Here is an 18,533-nt window from a genome sequence, read left to right as displayed (position 1 = left end):
CTGTGCTCCAAATATCCCTATTTATAGCATTCAGCACTAGCTGGGGCATTATGCTTGCAGGAAACACATTAGCTGGCCTAACAACTGCTTTGAGTTGCTACTCACTCACCATCTCTCAAACATTTGGCAGTTTAAAAGTATAAAAGCAATACCATCAAACTCTGAATGTTTGAAACACGAAAAGGAACCCTTTCTGATTAAAAACACTCTTTTCATTACCATTTAACTTATTCAAATTCAAGTTACTGTATGGATTGAGCAAACTGGCAAGTTGTAGGGAAAAAACGAGATACCCTGTAAGAGGAAAGTCTGAAGAGACTGGCCCTTCCTTTTGAATCATTATGATCATCTTTTAACCACTCAGTACTTGGGAGTCTGAGCTCACACTGGCCCACGTGGCCTGGAACAGGGAATGGAGTGGATCTGCACACGAGGGAAGGTGCAGATCTTTCATTCCACACTCTTCACAAATTTCCATATGTGCACAACATTTCAAGGCCCTGACTCAAGACCCATTAAAATAAATGAAAATGTTCCGATGGTCTTCAGTGGGTATTGGATCAGGCCCTGACTTTATCCGTAGCATATGCTGTGGACAGAGAATAAGGGCAGTAAGGAGCTGGCCTTTCCTGCCCATGCTGGCTCCCAAACTCCAGTGTGCAGAAGTCATTTTGGTTGAATATTCCTGCCTTTTGTGTGAATCTCTAGTTACTCCTAGTTGAGCCAGGTGGAGATAACTGGGCTGTCACCTGCTTTGGTGCACCTTCCACATAGATGCAGATTCCCTGCTTTCAGTCAATGAAGCCCTTGGTTATTGATGCTTCATTGTTGTTATAGATTTTGTGTTGTATGTGATAGTGTCTAATGTATTCTCTAATCCTCAGAATTGCCCTTTTCTTATTTTTTACACCTTAAAAAGTAAAATAAACAAATGCTTTTTTGAGTTTATTTTAGCACATTTCCAATGAGGCCGCCCAGCCCATCTCGTTGCCCCTCCCAGTAAATACCTTGCAGTGGATGAATTAAATATCAGTCTAGGACTGTCAATAACAACAGGAAGTTAGAGGATTTCTCAGGAAGAGGAATAACAGGGACCAAATTGATGTTTTAGTACATACTACTTTTAATCTCATCTCTGGCTCCCACATATCCCTGTCCTTTAAAATTAAACAAATGAAAGAAAAAGAAAAACACATAATATACGAACATAAGAATGGCTCTACTGGGTCAGACCAAAGGTCTTTCTAGCCCAGTATCCTGTCTTCAGACAGTGGCCAGTGCCAGGTGTCCCAGAGGGAATGAACAGAACAAGTAATCATCAAGTGATCATCCCCTGTCGCTCATTCCCAGATTCTGGCAAACAGAGGCTAGGGACAGCATTCCTGCCCATCCTGGCTAATAGCCACTGATGGACCTATCCTCCATGAATTTATCTAGTTCTTTTTTTGAACCCTGTTATGGTCTTGGCCTCACAACATCCTCTGGCAAGGAGTTCCACAGGTTGACTCTGCATTGTGTGAAGAAATACTTCCTTTCATTTGTTTTAAACCTGCTGCCTATTAATTTCATTTGGTGACCCCCTCATTCTTCTGTTATGAGAAGTAGTAAACAACACTTCCTTATCTACTTTCTCTACACCAGTCATTTCTCTTTTCCAAGCTGAAAAGTCCCAGTCTTATTAATCTCTCCTCATATGGAAACTGTTCCATGCCCCTAATCATTTTTGTTGCCCTTTTCTGAACCTTTTCCAATTCCAATGTATCTTTTTTTTTAGATGGGGTGACCACATCTGCACACAGTATTCAGGATGTGAGCGTACCATGGTTTTATATAGAGGCAACATGATATTTTCTCTCCTATTATCTATCCCTTTCTTAATGATTCCCAACATTCTGTTTGCTTTTTTGACTGCCGATGCACATTGAGTGGATGTTTTCAGAGAACTATCCACAATGACTCCAAGATCTCTTTCTTGAGTGGTAATAGCTAATTTAGACCTCGTCATTTTATATGTATAGTTGGGATTATGCTTTTCAATGCGCATTACCTTGCATTTATCAACATTAAATTTCATCTGCCATTTTGTTGCCCAGTCACCCAGTTTTGAGATCCTTTTGTAGCTCTTCACAGTCTGCCTGGGTCTTAGCTATCTTTAGTAATTTTGTATCATCTGCAAATTTTGCCACCTCACTGTTTACCCCTTTTTCCAGATCATTTATGAATATGTTGAATAGAACTGGTCCCAGAACAGACCCCTGGTGGACACCACTATTTACCTCTCTCCACTATGAAAACTGAATATTTATACCTACTCTTTGTTTCCTATCCTTTAAACAGTTACCAATCCATGAGAGCACTTCCTCTTATCCCATGAGTTACTTTTGGGAACAGAAGCAAAATTACAGAATAAATCACACTAAATGCCACACTAGTGAAATACTAATACGGCTTCTGTTTGGACACATGATAAGAAATGGAAGCAAACAAGGGCACAAGTGTTTTGCCAGCACACACAGGACACTTTTCAGACAAGGTATGGGACTGTAGTCCTCCCAGCTTCCAGAAAAAAAAATATGTTACACCTCACAAAAACAGTTCGCAATCACAGGCAACAACAGAAAAAAAGTGTTTGGGAACAAGCAGTAAGAAAAGTATAGACCTCAACAAGAGGTGGGTCAAGATTAGTAACAGGTGAACCTCAAATAAGTTTGATTTGGATACCTATCAATTTACCTAAATCATTACAGACTGTATATTCCACACAATCAACTACTGACTCCAATTGGGACAACCTAGTAGCTAATAGTGTCTTGTAAGTTTTGCTACTTCCACTTCTAGGCTCAATAAAAAAACAAGAATTGAGAATTAAAGGGGAAAAAACCCACCCTCACATTTTTCAAACACTCAAAAAGCTATTAGCTTAATATTTTGTGCAAATCAGTTCATACGTTTCCTATTGTAGCAGGAATTTGCATCAATCTGAGGCTCAATTTCTTTGCTTTGGAGATGCAGTAGTTCTTTGGCATTTATTCTTACTTGGGGTTAGCTGAGCAACAGAAAACTCACGAAAGATAACACTGACAGTTTCTTCAGTTTCTACCCATTGCTTTTTCCTCTCACAGACAAGAACAATTACAGAGAGTAGCATATTGCTTTTTATTCAGAAAGAGAGAGGAAAAGATTTGGGGAGTTTTAGAATACTATAGGACTTAGTTGTTAGACTCTTCTTTGAATATGTGAGGTACAAGTATTTCAGTTGGACTACAACTGAAATAGATATAAAGGACCAAGTCTTAGGAGTTCTGTCACTGAATTCTGTAGGAACAACATATAGCACAAAGTCATCAGAATATGACTAGAATAGAATTTTGAAACTGTCATGATCAACCTGGAAGTTATGAACTACAGATTTATTTCTGGATGATAAAATATCCTTTAGAAAGTTTAAAGTTTTTTATCTCACAAACCATCACCTTCCTCTACCATCCAATTGTCCTATAGGGTAGTAGAGGATTTTTTTTGTTTGTTGTTTTTCTTGTTTAAATATGTTTATTTCCACTTCTAGGGCTAGAATGTGGAAGTGAAGATCATGGGACAAAGCCTTGCTTTGGAATAAACAAAGTGCATACTTTTAATAAATATATTGGAATTGTAAGGTATTTATTTATATGGATTTTTCCAAACTGTATTGGCATAAAGTGATGCCAAGTCAATGTAACAGATTTGTTTAAGGGTTTCCTGCTCTAATTTTATGAACTATGCTGCAAATGATCTTATTCTTTAAAATGGCTTTTACGATTTAAAAAAAAAGGCTGGGTAAGTAAATAAAATGCATGAATGGCTATTCTGCCAAAAATAACATTTATTTAGGCCAGCAGTATTCTAATAACAATAGTTAAAATAATTAAATCATAGCTGCCAGCAGCACCTGTTGGCCAGACTCTCTGGTTTTACAAGACAGACACTGAGGTTTCTGGTCCCAACCAAAGTTCTGGAACTGTGAAAGCAAACTGCACCTGCGGTGTTGCTGTCCTTAGAGCAGGGGTCTCAATCTCAAATGACCACGAGGGCCACATGAGGACTAGTGCATTGAACCAAAGGCCGCATCACTGACACCCCCCCTCGCTGCCTCTGGCCCCGCCCCCACTCCACCCCTTCCATTAGGCTCCGCCCCTGCCCCACCTCTTTCCACCCCTTCCCTGCCCCAATCCAACCCCTTCCCTGAAGTCCCCACCCCAACGCTGCCCCCAGGGGGTGCAGGTGGCGTGCAGGATGCGGCAGGGGGCTCAGGGCAGGGCGTTGGTGGGTGGGGTGCAAGAGGGTGAGGGGTGCAGCAGGTGGCTCAGGGCAGGGAGTGCAGGAGGGGTGCGGGATGCGTCATGGGGCTCAGGGTGCAGGAGGGGTGTGGGATGTGGCAGGGGGCTGGGGTGTGGGATGTGGCAGGGGGCTCAGGGCAGGGAGTTGGGGTACAGGCTCTAGAGCGGCTCTGGGGTGGCAGCGGCGTGCACCGGGGCCAGGGCAGGCTCCCTGCCTGCCTGCCTGCCCTGGTCCCCGGCCCCGCGCTGCTCTGTTCCAGAAAGCAGCTGGAACCGTGTCCCTGCAGCCCCTGGGGGGGGGGGGGGGTGGCGCTCAGGGTTCTGTGCGTGCGCTGCTCTTGCTGCTCCTCTAGGTACCTCCCACGGAGCTCCCATTGGCTGCGGTTCCCTCTTCCTGGCCAATGGGAGCTGCGGGGGGCAGTGCCTGGAAGGAGGCAATGCAGGAGCCCTCTGCCTCCTTCCCCTCCCCCCCCGGCCCGAAGGGGCGTGCTGCCAGCTGCTTCAGACAGTGGCGCGGGGCTCGCAATGCCACAGGGGGCAATCCTGTGGGTAGGCAGAGGAGTGGGGGGGGCCCGCGGGGAGCTTGGTGGGCCACACGCAAGAGTCCCGCCGGCCGCCACGTGTTTGAGACCCTTGCCTTAGAGCACGGCATTCTATTCTCTCTCCTGACTGTCAGGAGCTGTGATAGGTGCTTTCTGAGCTGGCTTAAAGTTCCTTGCCACTTGAGATACAGTCAAGAGTCTTAGCCTCAAAGAGTTTACAATCTCAATCCTCCAATCCTGCAACTGACTGTGGGCAGGCTCCACACAGATGCAGCGGTGCACACAGGCAATGCTTCTTGAGAGATGAAGGCTCAAATTGCACTCCAAATAAAGCAAGCTGGGATGAGCAAGCAACAAGAAGGAGGGTTAAGGCTAGAAGCCAGAAAAAGGGACAGGAATTGAGACGAGGATTGGGAAATGGTAGGTGGTAGAAGGGTAATAACATAGCCTTTGCTAAATAAAACTGTGCAGCTGATCAGTGAAATAGAGTACCAAGATCACATGCTGTATGCAAATAGAAAGTATCTGGAAATTAAATGTGGTGGATAAATCTAAAGATCAAGTTAGAGTGATTGGAGTGAGGTTATGTCACCTGCAAGCAAATGAGAACCATGGTGATGTTGCTACCTGGCTGCTGAAGTAGAGGAAAAGAGACTGGGTGTTAATGGTCAAAGTGTCTAAGAGGGGTTCCTACTCGCAGTTGCAGGCTCATGCCAGCACATGAGATGGAGTTACAACCCTGGATGAGCTTCCTCTGCTGGACACTCACCAGACTCCTGTACTGGACCCAAACCTTGGGTCTCACATACTGTTGGCTTGCTGGGGATGGGCAGAGTTTAGGCCCACACTCTAGCTGCAGATCCTGAATCGGATATCCCTCTTGTCAGTGGGGACCATGAACTGCCTAGACCCTGAAACTAGTGCCTGGTTTCCCAAGCCTCCCCACTAGCTGTTAAATGCTCCCTGAGTTCCACTCAAGCTGTTGACCTTCTGTCTTACCACCTCCTTCTTCAAGGCTTATGTTATAGCAAGTTACAGAGACTCTGCAAAGGAATTTCTAAACACACATACACACTACTCTTAGCACAAGGAATGGTCAGATTGTCTGTTCATGGGTCCAAGAGTCTCCTCTTCCTTCTGCTCAGCCTTCTCTTCTGGTTCTAGTCTGCTTCCTTCTCTCCCCTTCTCCTTGCTGGCTGAGTTCTTTTTATAAAGTTGCTGTTCCCTTTGATGACCATCCTGAGCTGCTTCAAGACCCAAAAAGTAGCTTTTCTATGAATTTCTGTTCCTGTTATTTGGACCCTTTCCTTCCCCTGCTGTGCTGTGCGCCTCCATGAACTGCAGCTACATCCTCCTGCCAGCTGTGCTATGAAGGAGCACAATGAACTCATTACACAAATGTCCAGGCTTAGGGCAATTGGGCAGTGTGTACTCTATAGGGGCAAAAGGCAGCCAGTTGTGTCTGTGGCAGAAGGGAGCATGCACCAAGACAGATGGGCCTAGCCGATATGCTTTCTCACCCAGTGGCACGTGAAACACAGAATGGAAATTATTTGGGATTATACATGAAAGAGCTATAGATGTAGGTAAAGTAGGGAACAGATGAAGAAACTAACAGGGAAGAGAACAGACACTGGAGAAAGTAGGGGGAAAATAAAGTCTGCATGGTCAAAGGATAATTTTTCATTTAAGTTGAAGACTGGGTTCAAGCCACTTAGAGGTGGCTTTTTTAAAAATGTATTTACACAGATTCCTGTAGAACTGATGTAAATTTTTCAGGCAAGAAGTTTTCCATTGAAAAATGGCCTTTTCTCAGAAACAAAAAATTACTAAAACTTGATATCATCTGAATTTTGTTTATCTACACAATGTTTTAATACGCTTCGAATTGAAATCATTAATTATTTTTTTGTTTACTGAAAATCTGGTTCTCCATGGGAAAAAAAAACTGTTTGGGGTAAATGACAACTTTCTATAACCATTTTGAAAATCATTTAAATTTAAAAAAATCTGAAAAATTATGCAAATATGGAAAAATGGGACCATTTCAAACCTAGCAAACATGAGACAATTCAGAAATTTTATAAAATTATTTTCCTGATTTTCAACTAGCTCTATTTACAAACAGAGAAAAGCAGGCACTGATTTAGACTCAGTGCTTTTGCTGGAAATATAAACCAATAGTTAATCTAGAATCCAGTTTTTGCTAATTTTCTAAGATTTTTCCTTATAATGAACACACGTCTCCAACAGCTGTGACCTAATGACCAGTTTATTTTAAAAAAATATTCCATATCAAAATAAGCAAATGTTAGCAACTATTGCAACAAGGCAAAAGTCAGTGTTTGAAACTGTTGTCAGCTGATAGTTGTTTTCTGGAGATCAGTACATACAATTTAATGAAGTACAAACAAATCTACTATGAGAAAGTAAGTTTTCTTATAAATAAGACCAGATTTCTTTTCCTTTCTCAAATAGGTCTTCACTTACAACACACACGATTCTTTTTCCATATCATCCTGTTTTAGTACATGTACAGGTTTATCATTGCATGTTGGTGATCTAAGATACTTTGGTTAAGTAACACTGCTCAAATGTAATCATCTTCTGACACTATTTTTTTTTTTGGCATTTTCTGTTCACTACGTAATGAAACTGAGAATTCTGAAAAGGAAAATTCAGAAACTACACTTTACTGTATATATCAATATTTCCTCACATATGACCCCAGTGTTCTACCTTAATGGCATCTTACTGCATCTTTTCCTCCTGTGCGTTATGGAAAATATTTACTTATTTCAGAGAACTCAATTGCAGTAGTTTACCTTCCAAGCCATTAAAATCTCATTTGCTACTCAAATGGCCAGCAATGGTAGCAAAATTACAGAGAATAAGGTGGACATGCCTATAGCAAAAAGCAACAAATAGTTTAGTGTATTTTTGCTACAGGAAATTAGACTTTTTAAATATTATTTTCCTGAAGTTTCACCTATTTGTAAAATGGGTGAGGTTGTTTTATTTAAATAGCTATTTTTTACTGCAGACCTATGAGTCCTGGGATGGGGGTGAGAATTTTGCATCATGAGTACCACAAATACAAGATTTTAATCTAACTTGCTATTTCTCCATCATGCTAAGAACACCACAATCTGCAACTCTGGCAGCAGGGGTTATCAGGACCCCTGATTTACTGCATATTATACTAAGATCAAGGGTTTTTTTAAACCAGTTTCAGTATCATGGACCTACCAAACATGAAGTCCCCTTCTCCCACACACAATCAGCATCAAACTGGCCATAAGGGCCTAAATTGTACACATACAATTAACAACATGAAATGAGACATACCTTACTTCAAATGTCTGGTCCTATTTGTAAGAATTGTTGACCATCACCTCTCTAGTTATTTCAGCATTTTATTCATTTATTTCTCTACCATTTCCACCAATTATACATTTGTAATTGGCACCATAAACTGTTGCAAACATGAAATAAATGTTGTACATACTGTAACCTGGGAGGCATCCATGAACTGCAGGCCAAAGTAATCTGTTTCCACAAGGTCCAAATGATAGACAAGCTGGTCAAACAAATCCAGCCCTTTCGCATTTTTCTGTAATTTGAAAGGAAAAACAAAAGATTTTTTAAAAAGGGTTTGGTGGGGGAGGGGGAATGCACAAAGACAATTTGTTTTAAAAATTGCATGAGATGTACACTGCTTAGATGTTAAACAATTCACCTGAAAGTGTTTTTATTTCCTCCAATGAATAAGGTATTTCTTAGGTGTTTATCATGATGGTATGTAACACTGACAAATCACCAAGATGTGCAATAAATTTACTATTTAGTTTAGTATCAAAACATTTTGTGCCCAGTTCAACTTTAAGAAGGTTTCTAACAAGTAGCTACAGAAGCAAAAGGAAAATAATTTCACTGCTAATGCCCTGCAATATGGAGCCAGCATTTTAAACCCCAGGATACCAAATTCTCTATTAAATGTCTGCTTCAGTAATCGTCTGAAGTCTGTTGGCAGCTGCCTGATGTCAACTGCAATTATGAACTGCCATTGCACCATTCAGGCAGCAAAATAAATTTAAGACAACTTGACTAGTTAAGAGTACTACAAGGAAAGATAATGGCATTTGATAGGGTCTTTAAATAATGCTGCTAATTGTTGAACAGTATTTATGGCCTTTACACAAAGCAAAACAAAACCCCCAAGTTTTACTAATTTGGCACCCTTACAGGAATGTGTGGGAATGAAAACTGAACTACCCTCAGCCCAGGTTAGGGCTGATTCACAGGCAGGATGTTGGTAAGGACGCTTGCACTGTCACTACTCCTGTGCTGTAGTTGTATGCTTGTACACTTGTTCAAAGGGTAACTCATGAATTTAAGTAATCAGTGCTGCTGTCAAGTTCAAACACTGGAAGAAAACTAAGGTGTGGAGGTTGTGGGAACGGGTGGAAGGAAAAGCACAGAAACAAACCAATTTGAAATGCCAACTTTGTTGCTTAGAGTTGAGAATATATTTTTTGAAAATATATGGAAAGAATTTATTTAGAAAAAAATAACCCAGCGCAACATGCAACTGAACTGGAGCCTTGTTTTTTTTAGGTAAGGAGCATGTCACAATGAGATATAGACCAATTCCCTAGACATGGTGCATCTGATTTTCAGATTTAAAGTGCTAATGCGCACAACTGCATACTTACTTTGCATTCATATTACTGCATGTGATTTGTATACATGGATGGATAGAAGTAACCTACTTAGTCATGCATGCAAGGTGGTTACCATTTTGAGTGCACATTCAATAGTAAGGCCATTATTACTGTTACACACATTTATAAAGGTACTCATTACAATATTATCTTGGTCCACTTGACTTAATTTAGATTAAAACCACCCAAAATGTTGTGAAACAGATACATATACAACCTTATAATAAAGACTTGAGGTAAATTCTACCATGAGGCAATACATTTAAACTAATTTTATCATCATTCTATTAGTTTACTAAGCAATAGGCCTAAGCTTCTCTCTTTCTCTATGTTATTGCTAAAGTTGCAGTTGGTCAGGAAAGGTGCTCAAACAAGAGCTCTCTTGTTTTTTTAAGAAAAAAAGGAAAAAGCTGCTAACCAGGCATTTTCTACAAGGGGTACTCAGCTATGGAATTTACTCTCCCGCTTTGTGGTCCATTCCAGCCATTTTTTAACCTTCCAAATACAGTATACTGAAAAGCCCACCTTTTTCCATATATGTCAGGGAAGGAACAAGTTAGTAGTATGGATCTATGGGGGTTTCACTGTTAGATTACTGTTCAATGACTGTTACTGAAGGGAGCTGCTGTACTATTTGCATGGGCAGTTTGTAAAGTGTGCAATAGGTTTTTAATTCTGTATCAAATATTGTTCTAATGAATGTAAAGTATCCAGAGCCTAGGTTGACTGTTAAATACGACACACAGAACTGCAAAAGTTGGGCACTGCATATAAACCGAGTTACATAATGAATATATTTGTTGCTGCTCTCTCTTGAACAGAAGTGTATCAAGAAGTCAGGCTCTGAGTCTCTTACAAGTGATCCTTAGTGGGGAAGGAGGAATGGCACTTTCAACAGATGCCATTCAGCACAAGATATATGCCAAGATATGGGCAACTGCTTATCTTTAGCTTCTTATGGACATTATACAAGGACATCTTAAGAGTAGGAGCATGTCTACTACTGCCTCTGAATTTTTTTTTTTTTAATCTGTGTTAAGAGGTCAGAAACCTGATCTCTAAAACATGCTAGGCATTTTCATTTAGCTCCCTTTCCCAGAAAAAGTCTGATTTCAATTGGACTAGAATTTGACCTTTAAGTGTTCAATTAATCTGATCTTCCACATATAAGAGAGCATTGTACCCACATCATTAAAAAAAAAATCTTATACAAAAGGAAAGATTCCAAGCTGTTATCTTACAATACTTAGAAATTCTCTTCTCTAACCATAAAGAAAGGAATGAAATAATTTCCACCTCCACTAGCTTTCTTGAAGAGGTCAAATAGCTCTAGTGTAGGTGGCAGGTTCTATTTAAGCCTCAACTAACATGACTGACAAAATGAAAGCACTGCAATTTGAATTTTTCTATGTTTTCAGAAACATTCATCTGATCTCCATTAAAATAAGATGTACAGCTACTTAACAGAAGCGAGAAAGTGACATCTTAGGATATTGTTTTACTTGTTTCGGGGGAGGCACTAGATGATTTTTAGAAAGACATGTTTTATTAATCACAAAATTCAACAACCTTATTGCAAACATCTGAGATGATCACCTCCTAAGATATAATGTTGCTTAGAAACAGTAAGCATCCACGTCACTGTTTTGAAGGTGCAGTATTTAATAACATTCTAGACTATAGTCTAATAAGCAAAGAATGTATTCTAAAGATGGATTTGTTCTTGTTTTAAATGTTTAGTGAAACTAATGCTTGTGAAAGATGCCAAATCAAAAGCACACTAGAATGAAGTGTTCTCTTCACCTGAGCAGGGACAGCAGATACAAAACAGGTAATAGGAATCCAACAGTTTAAGTCAGTTTTCCATGACCATTCAATTCTTGATAGCTTGCTTATGCATAGACTGTCAGTAAGCATGCCAATTATGAAGCAGACACCTGTCAAACAGACACTAGCCTGTTCTGTCACTACCATCCTGGGCCAGGAGCACACACTGTTCCACTGCACACATGTTCACCACAAATATGAAGTGAGTCACATGGAAGAAGCAGCATTGTCATTTACTCAATTGTGGTAAAATGCAATATTACATACATAACTTCTAGTAGACGACAGCCTTTAAATGTTAAATGTTATTTCCTAATTACTTGAACCTTCAGATAAAAAATTTGTGCTGGGGCTCTGGGTAGCATGGGGGGGAGGGGGCGAAGAGACTTCTTCCAGGCATTACAGATGGGGAAGATGGGAGTGTGCAGCTCCCCACCCTCTAACAGTAGAGATAGTACTCTCCTTTCTCCTACCCCTTCGCTGCCTAATGGAGAATATGAAGAGGGAACAGCAGAAGGAGCTGGGGCGTAGAGTGGGTAGACAATTTTCCATACATGTTTTCTTTGTAGGAAAATGGTCTCTAACAATACATTCTTTTTTTAAATTGTCCACATTATCAAAATTTTCTATGATGTTATGGAAATTATTAAAATAGCTTTAAAATTCTTTATTTACCCAAAACCGCATTTTCTTATTGTAAACTGGAATTTCAGTCAATTAAAATTTTCAAAAAAAATTCAATTTAATATACTGCTGAACATTTAATGAAAATTGGGCCCATTTAAGAAACAGACTATTTTGAAATTTTCATGAAATCATTTCCCAACCAGTTTTACTGGGGTATTGCTGGGGCTCCAAATCTTTCTTAAAGTACGTAGAACATCCTCCTCCCGTTTTCCAAATGTGAGAAGAGCTGTCCAAATTATGAGTCCCCTATCTGTCTCTTCTCCCCTTCAGGAGGATCCATCCCTCAGCGAGCTTCTCCACCTGTCTGAGTGGGTGGGGGTAGGGGAAAAGAGGAAAAAAACCCTGCTATCAGCTCCCAAAGCTAGAACATTGGCTTTACTTGTACTGTCTCCTGGCACTCCATGGTAATGAGGGAAAAAGAAAGTAGATGGGGTAGTGCAATTAAAAAAAAAAAAAAAAAAAAAAAAGCACACGAGTGCTGATAAGGGCTGGTCTACACTAGCGCTCCAAAAATGAATTTTGCAGTGTTTTAGACATGTCAAATTAACTGTGTAATAATACTATCAACATAGCAGAATGGCTAGGGAGGAAAAAGTGGCAGAATATCCTACGGAAGTATAGAATTTCTGAGACCTGTTGATGAAAGTAAAAAAAGATTCTATCTCCCATTTCACTTTCAAGGATGAATAGGTTGACATGGGTGATGTCTTTAGCATAAATTGTTCTGCTTGTAAGATGTTGATGCTTTTTCAAATATTTTACAGACAGTAGCATGTACCTCTCTCAGTGTTCTTGCACCAAAGTACATTTGTTTTGTAGGTTTTTGAATGAGAGCATCTTATAAATATCTCCCAGCACTTTGATTCCTACATCTATCCATGCTCTTTTCAAAATGTGTATCTGCCTTCAAAATAACCTACTGGGGGAGGAGGGTACTTGTGCTCCTTTCTGATGTACAAGGAAAGTTGGAAAGATTTCTTTAAAATATTTTTTCTACTTATTTTTACTTCAGAGATAAGATTATTAAGTTGTCTCTTCCCAGTTTCTGCTGGCGGATTCCTTGGAGTGCTAGAGAACTGAAGTGGGAGCATTCTCAGGCCTCAACTGAGGACAAAGGCGTTTCAAGGAGCTGCTCACTGTTCCATCCATCAACATGAAAGCACATCTGCAATAAGCAGGAGAGTGGAACTAGCATCAAGGATAATTTTACGTTCCACGGTCATTCTCTTCTACCTACCCCTCTCTTTGCCCCAAGATCAGCCCGGCAACCTGAGGTACTACAACCACAGATTAAGGAAATACTTAAACAAATAAGTACTTTACACTTATCCTACTTTACTTTGTACTCTGAAAATCTGAGAGAGAGCAATTTTTAAATCAGAAGTCTTCCAGAACTCCCTGGATTGGACGCGACTAAGCAGAACGTTGTTCTTATACTAAGCATTATCACTCCCCCTGTTTCCCAAATGCAACTGCCAACAACCGCTCCCAAGCCAAAAAGAATAAGGAGCAGTGACAATTCATCTTGTTTAGATTCGAAAGGATTAAAGAATTATCTCTTTGGACAGAACAGAAGCAGCTAGAATAGAAACAAGGAACTCAAAGTGTTTTACAAGTTCTGGACTAAAATTATAGCTCTCCAGCATTTTTAATAGAGAAGCACTGTAGAAACACCTTTTTTGTATCCTCAGACAAGGCAATGATAGGACATCTTAAATCTAGTAGGTGGATTGTGCAAGCTTTTGGGTCTTTCAACACCCCACCTCACCCCAGTCCCAGGTATTATGGTGGTGCCAAAAGCCTCAGCCAGGATCACTGTCCCACTTTGACAGGCTCTATACAAACACATGAAACACTGCTGGTGGCCAAGTTTCTATAAAAGTTATGTAAATATAGACATCACTGTCCATTCTGAGTACCATATATTTTAATGTCAACATTTACAAGAGAGATGCAATAGCCTGCATACAGCTAAGGGCCACTGGTCTTTTTGGTATTAGGGAAATTACAGCCCTATTTAAGTGTACCTCTCTCCTCAGCCTCTGCAAATACCATTATAAATACTGGAGCAAGATGATCACAGAAGAGTCAGTAAAACTCCACATTGATACCATACTTCCAAAGATAATGGCCTCTTATTCTATCGCAGGAAATAGACTTTTCTGTCTCATCTATTTTGGTGTTCATGAACACTGGCAAATCTAGTCCTGCTACAAAAGGATACCAGATAATTGAAATCTATGCCCTAATCAGATGTGTAAAGTAAAATCTGTGCAATTCATTTGCAGTTTTTGGGATCATAGATTGTAATTCCTTTTTGTGGTTGAACAACATTTCATAGTTGCATTTTTTTGTGACTTGAGCCTTCAGATATTCTGCTGACAGACAGCTTGCCTACTCTTCTGATTTATTCTATTAACTTTTCTTTCAAGTAGAAGAGAGGATATTTAATCTACTGTTTAACAAGATGAGGCAACTACTATTTGGCTTTTGTTAATTTTTAACATATTAATGTGACTTTAATAGTGGCTACATTTTATTCTGTTTTTTTCTCTTTTGCTGACATGCCTGTTTGCATCTTTCACCAACACTATCTCCCCCCATATACCTTGCAAGATTCCCAGCCGACAGATTGCAGACTATTTTCACAACAAAAAAATGCAAGTTAAAAAAACTACTTAGCATTTACTTTCAGATCATTCATTATGAATTAATCTAATCTCCATCTGTGTTTTCAGGATGTGTTGTATAAAAGTGCCACCTTAACTTTGACCATGTCTACATCACTCATTCTCTCAACACTGCACTGTGTGATATGACAAAGATATGATACTTGCCTCCTAGGTTAGGAATCTGAACTTGTGTTAGAACTACAGAATCTTATTAAGGTCAGTTAAAAAGCTGAGACTATCATGGTCCTCTGACTTCAAGACAAGTGCTCGTTCTGCTATTTGTTATTTGCGTGTAGTTAGAAGCAGAATGAGGAGTGTCCTTTTTACTTGATACTCTCAATGCTCTGAGAATTTTCATCCAAGAGACAAGGTTGGTGAGGCAGTATCTTTTATTGGACCAACTTCTTTTGGTGGAAGAGACAAGATTTCGTGCTACATCGAGCTCTTCTTCAGTTGGGAAGGAAGCAGAGTGTTTGAACATTATTTTAGAATCTCCACCTGATGCTTGTTGAGGAAAATTAAGTCCACTGTCACCCTTCCCCTTTGGGGGGGGGGATCATGATATATGGCGAGATAAGTGCCCTGGACTTGTGTCTCCTTGGGGAGCTCACTATTTCTGTTTTCCTGATTTCCAGTAGTCTTCCTTTTCTGACTTATTCAACATTTTTCCCTGCCATATTTTTGGGTAGAGGGGACCTTGCCTGATAACTGCTGAAATAACCAACGCTGAAGATTCATTCCTAACAAAGTCTAACATACATCTATCTGTGCAGCTACCAGTGGGGGGTTTTTGGAAATAAAAAGTCTCTTTCGATAGGAATGGTGAATACTTTACTAGGGTATATGTTGGCACTTTTAATTGGGAGGGTAACAAAGGCTATTTGGGGTTTGGGGGTATTTGTAAAACTTGGACAAATTATCATCTGCTTTCTGGAAGATCCTAATCTCATTCAATTAACTCATGTAGGGTTCCAGACTTGAGGATGCACTTTCTGGGTTTTTTTAAAATCTTTGTCAGTTTCTTAAAACCAAGAGCTCCCAGCCCACATTCAAGCACTATTAATAATAATATTTTTGCATTATGCAGAACTCTGCTTTTCCTTAACTAGGCTTTTTTTTTCTTTTAAAGGGCAATGATTTGGGGGAAAAACCCTACTATTAGACATCCTGGAATTTCACCCAAGGCCCCATTCCATTGTTGGGAAGGATAATTCCCTTGACAAATCCTGGGGAGCCATCAAGAATACAGTTCTGTCAGCACTTTTCTTTTATCCTCTGGGACAAATGCATCCAACTCAAAAGGGGTGTTTAGAGGCCACAGATTGAAGTTGGATTGTTAGCCCACCAAGGGAAGTCCCTACAAAGGCAATGACTGAAAGTGGCAGATTGGAGAAGGAACATTGTTCACAAGAGGGTATCAAGGAATCTCTACTATTTTTCTACTGCACTCGGACACTGATTTGGGGTTGACAAAAGTGAGGGGAACGACAAAGTGGACCTTGGACAAGCTACAGGTAATGAAGGCGAAAGCGGGGCTGCTGGTCATCACTCCCTTAAACAGCCTCTTTTTGTGTTAATTTGCAACAGTGCACTATTTAATTTGTGAGTTTAATAGTTTAGTTGTAGTTTAATCCCTAATCCCTACCTTTCTAACCAACATCTTCATTATATAATCAAAGTGGGATGTAAATTGGAATGACTCCCTCAAAGTAGCTCAAGTAATTTTCACCAGCTCACTATCTGGCCAATATCTGTAGTTAAAATTGGGCTAAAACTCTAATTAGTGAACATTTTTTATCCCAGTTAAATTTGCTGAATTCTTCACAGTTCACTGCTAAGACCTGATGTAGAAAGGATGAAATTCTCTAAATACGTCAACTTCAGAAGAACTTTTTGGTAAAATACTATGTCTCCTATTAGGCAAATCAGTACAAATCAATACCCAAAACAGACAATTTACATCGGATGCCTTAACCTAAACAGACTGAGCAGGAAGCTGATGAAGGTGCTATCCAGTAGTTAATAAAAGGCATTAAAAGAATCAGCCAATGGGAAAGGGACAGAAAAAACTTATGTACAACTAAAGCTAGAGGTGCTGTTTTAAGTACATTGGAGACGAAATGGCCATAGTACAGGAAATATATGGTGGTGATATTCTATGAGACTACTTTCTTCAAAGAAAAAAAGACTGCTTAAAAGCAGGATAGTTTTTGAGTCTGCTTTCCTCAAACTAAAATGCTCCAAAGCTTTAAAAAAATGCCTCTGTAGCATTTAGCAACCACGCATGTTCTACAAGCTCAACCAGAATGAAGGAGAGGTGTTGCATCGTACTGGAGAGTTCAGATCGCAGCGTTATAAATTAGGCTTTGACAAGGACTTCAAAACTACCTGAACTTGTGCAAGACAAACCTGACAAAGGCAAAAAAGTGAAACATGAAATATTCCTCATTCTGAAACAAAGAATGTGGGGGAGGAAGGGGAGAGACAGAAGGGAATGACGACAATTCAGCACATATCTTGTTTTGCCAACAAAACGTTCCATTTAACACATTAAATACCAATAGGAAAAGTTTTGTGGCAATGGAGTAGGAAGGATAGAAATGGTTTCTTGTCCTGAAAGGGAAGTATATCCTCACAGCCCATAATGTAGGATGCAAATGAGTGTATTGTGATACATCAGCTCCTTTAAAATATTTAGCAGCGTACACTACTATGAGCTTTAAGGCACACACGGTAGGCACTTCAAGCAGTAGGCTCTACTGACTCTAGTTTTTGGTGGGTTAACAAGGGAATATTCTCTGTTATCGCTAACAAAAAAAGAAAGAGTGCAAATAACCTTGGCAGAAGTCTTTGAATGGAGAAGTAGAGAATTTCCAAACTATTCCCATAGAAGCAATCCAAGTGTAAGGTCCAGTATCCAAACTACCTCCCTCCAGAAGGAGTCCTCTCTTCCACGGGCCTGGCCCTGGCTCCAGCTCTGATATTCTAGCCCCACTGCTTCTCCCCTTCCAAGCCCTGCTGTGGCCCAGCCTCTTATCCTAGCTTTATTATGCTATATGGGTTTCTACTCCATTCTCTGGTAGTCCCTGGATCTTTCTGACCACTATTAGTGCCTGGTCTTCCCCTTGAATCTCCCAGATGGGGGAGGGGATAGCTCAGTGGTTTGAGCATTGGCCTGCTAAACCCAGGGTTGTGAGTTCAATTTTTGAGGGGGCCACTTAGGGGTCTTGGGCAAAAATCAGTACTTGGTCCTGCTAGTGAAGCAGGGGGCTGGACTCGATGACCTTTCAGGGTCCCTTCCAGCTCTATGAGATAGCTTGTGTGTCACACACAAAAGTCCCACATCTGCTAATTGCAGTTCCTGATCCTATGTGCTCTTTAATCCTGGCCACTCTGGCAGACTGCCCCCTATGGCCTAGACGGAGATCTAGGTCCTTGCCCCTCCCAGGGTGACCTGTGGCCTATTTTTTCCCCAATAATCTGGTTCATTAAAATATGTAAAGCAGTGGTTTTCAAATTTTTTGTATTGGTGATCCCTTTCATAAGCAAGTCTCTGAGTGTGACCACCCTTATAAATTAAAAATGGTGGGGGTAATTTAATCTAATGGGAGCTCAGGGCTGTCAGCCCCACAGAGCTGACAGCTTGCGGCCCCCATGCAGCCACCTTGCGACCCCTTGAGGGGTCACAAGCCCAAGTTTGAAAACCCCTGATGTAAAGGCTGCAATATGATTAAACTAAAGTTTTGCTTTGTACAACCCCCATTC

The 18,533-nt window shown here is 40.3% G+C and overlaps 1 protein-coding gene across 3 annotated transcripts in view; it reads right to left on the bottom strand.

Annotated features, from left to right (window-relative positions):
- The window catches only part of EPB41L4B (erythrocyte membrane protein band 4.1 like 4B), a 290,295-nt gene that overhangs the window by 182,671 nt on the left and 89,091 nt on the right, over nt 1–18,533 (bottom strand). For all 3 annotated transcript variants that reach the window (XM_045005334.1, XM_045005335.1, XM_045005336.1), the window contains exon 2: nt 8,367–8,471. In XM_045005334.1, coding sequence (XP_044861269.1) covers nt 8,367–8,471 — 105 coding nt within the window. The remainder of the gene's footprint in view (nt 1–8,366; nt 8,472–18,533) is intronic.

Source organism: Mauremys mutica, chromosome 2, assembly GCF_020497125.1.
Source record: "Mauremys mutica isolate MM-2020 ecotype Southern chromosome 2, ASM2049712v1, whole genome shotgun sequence".
Lineage (NCBI taxonomy): Eukaryota > Metazoa > Chordata > Testudines > Geoemydidae > Mauremys > Mauremys mutica.
Note: the sequence above shows the minus strand (reverse complement) of the source record. Positions and strands in the feature narration are given on the sequence as shown.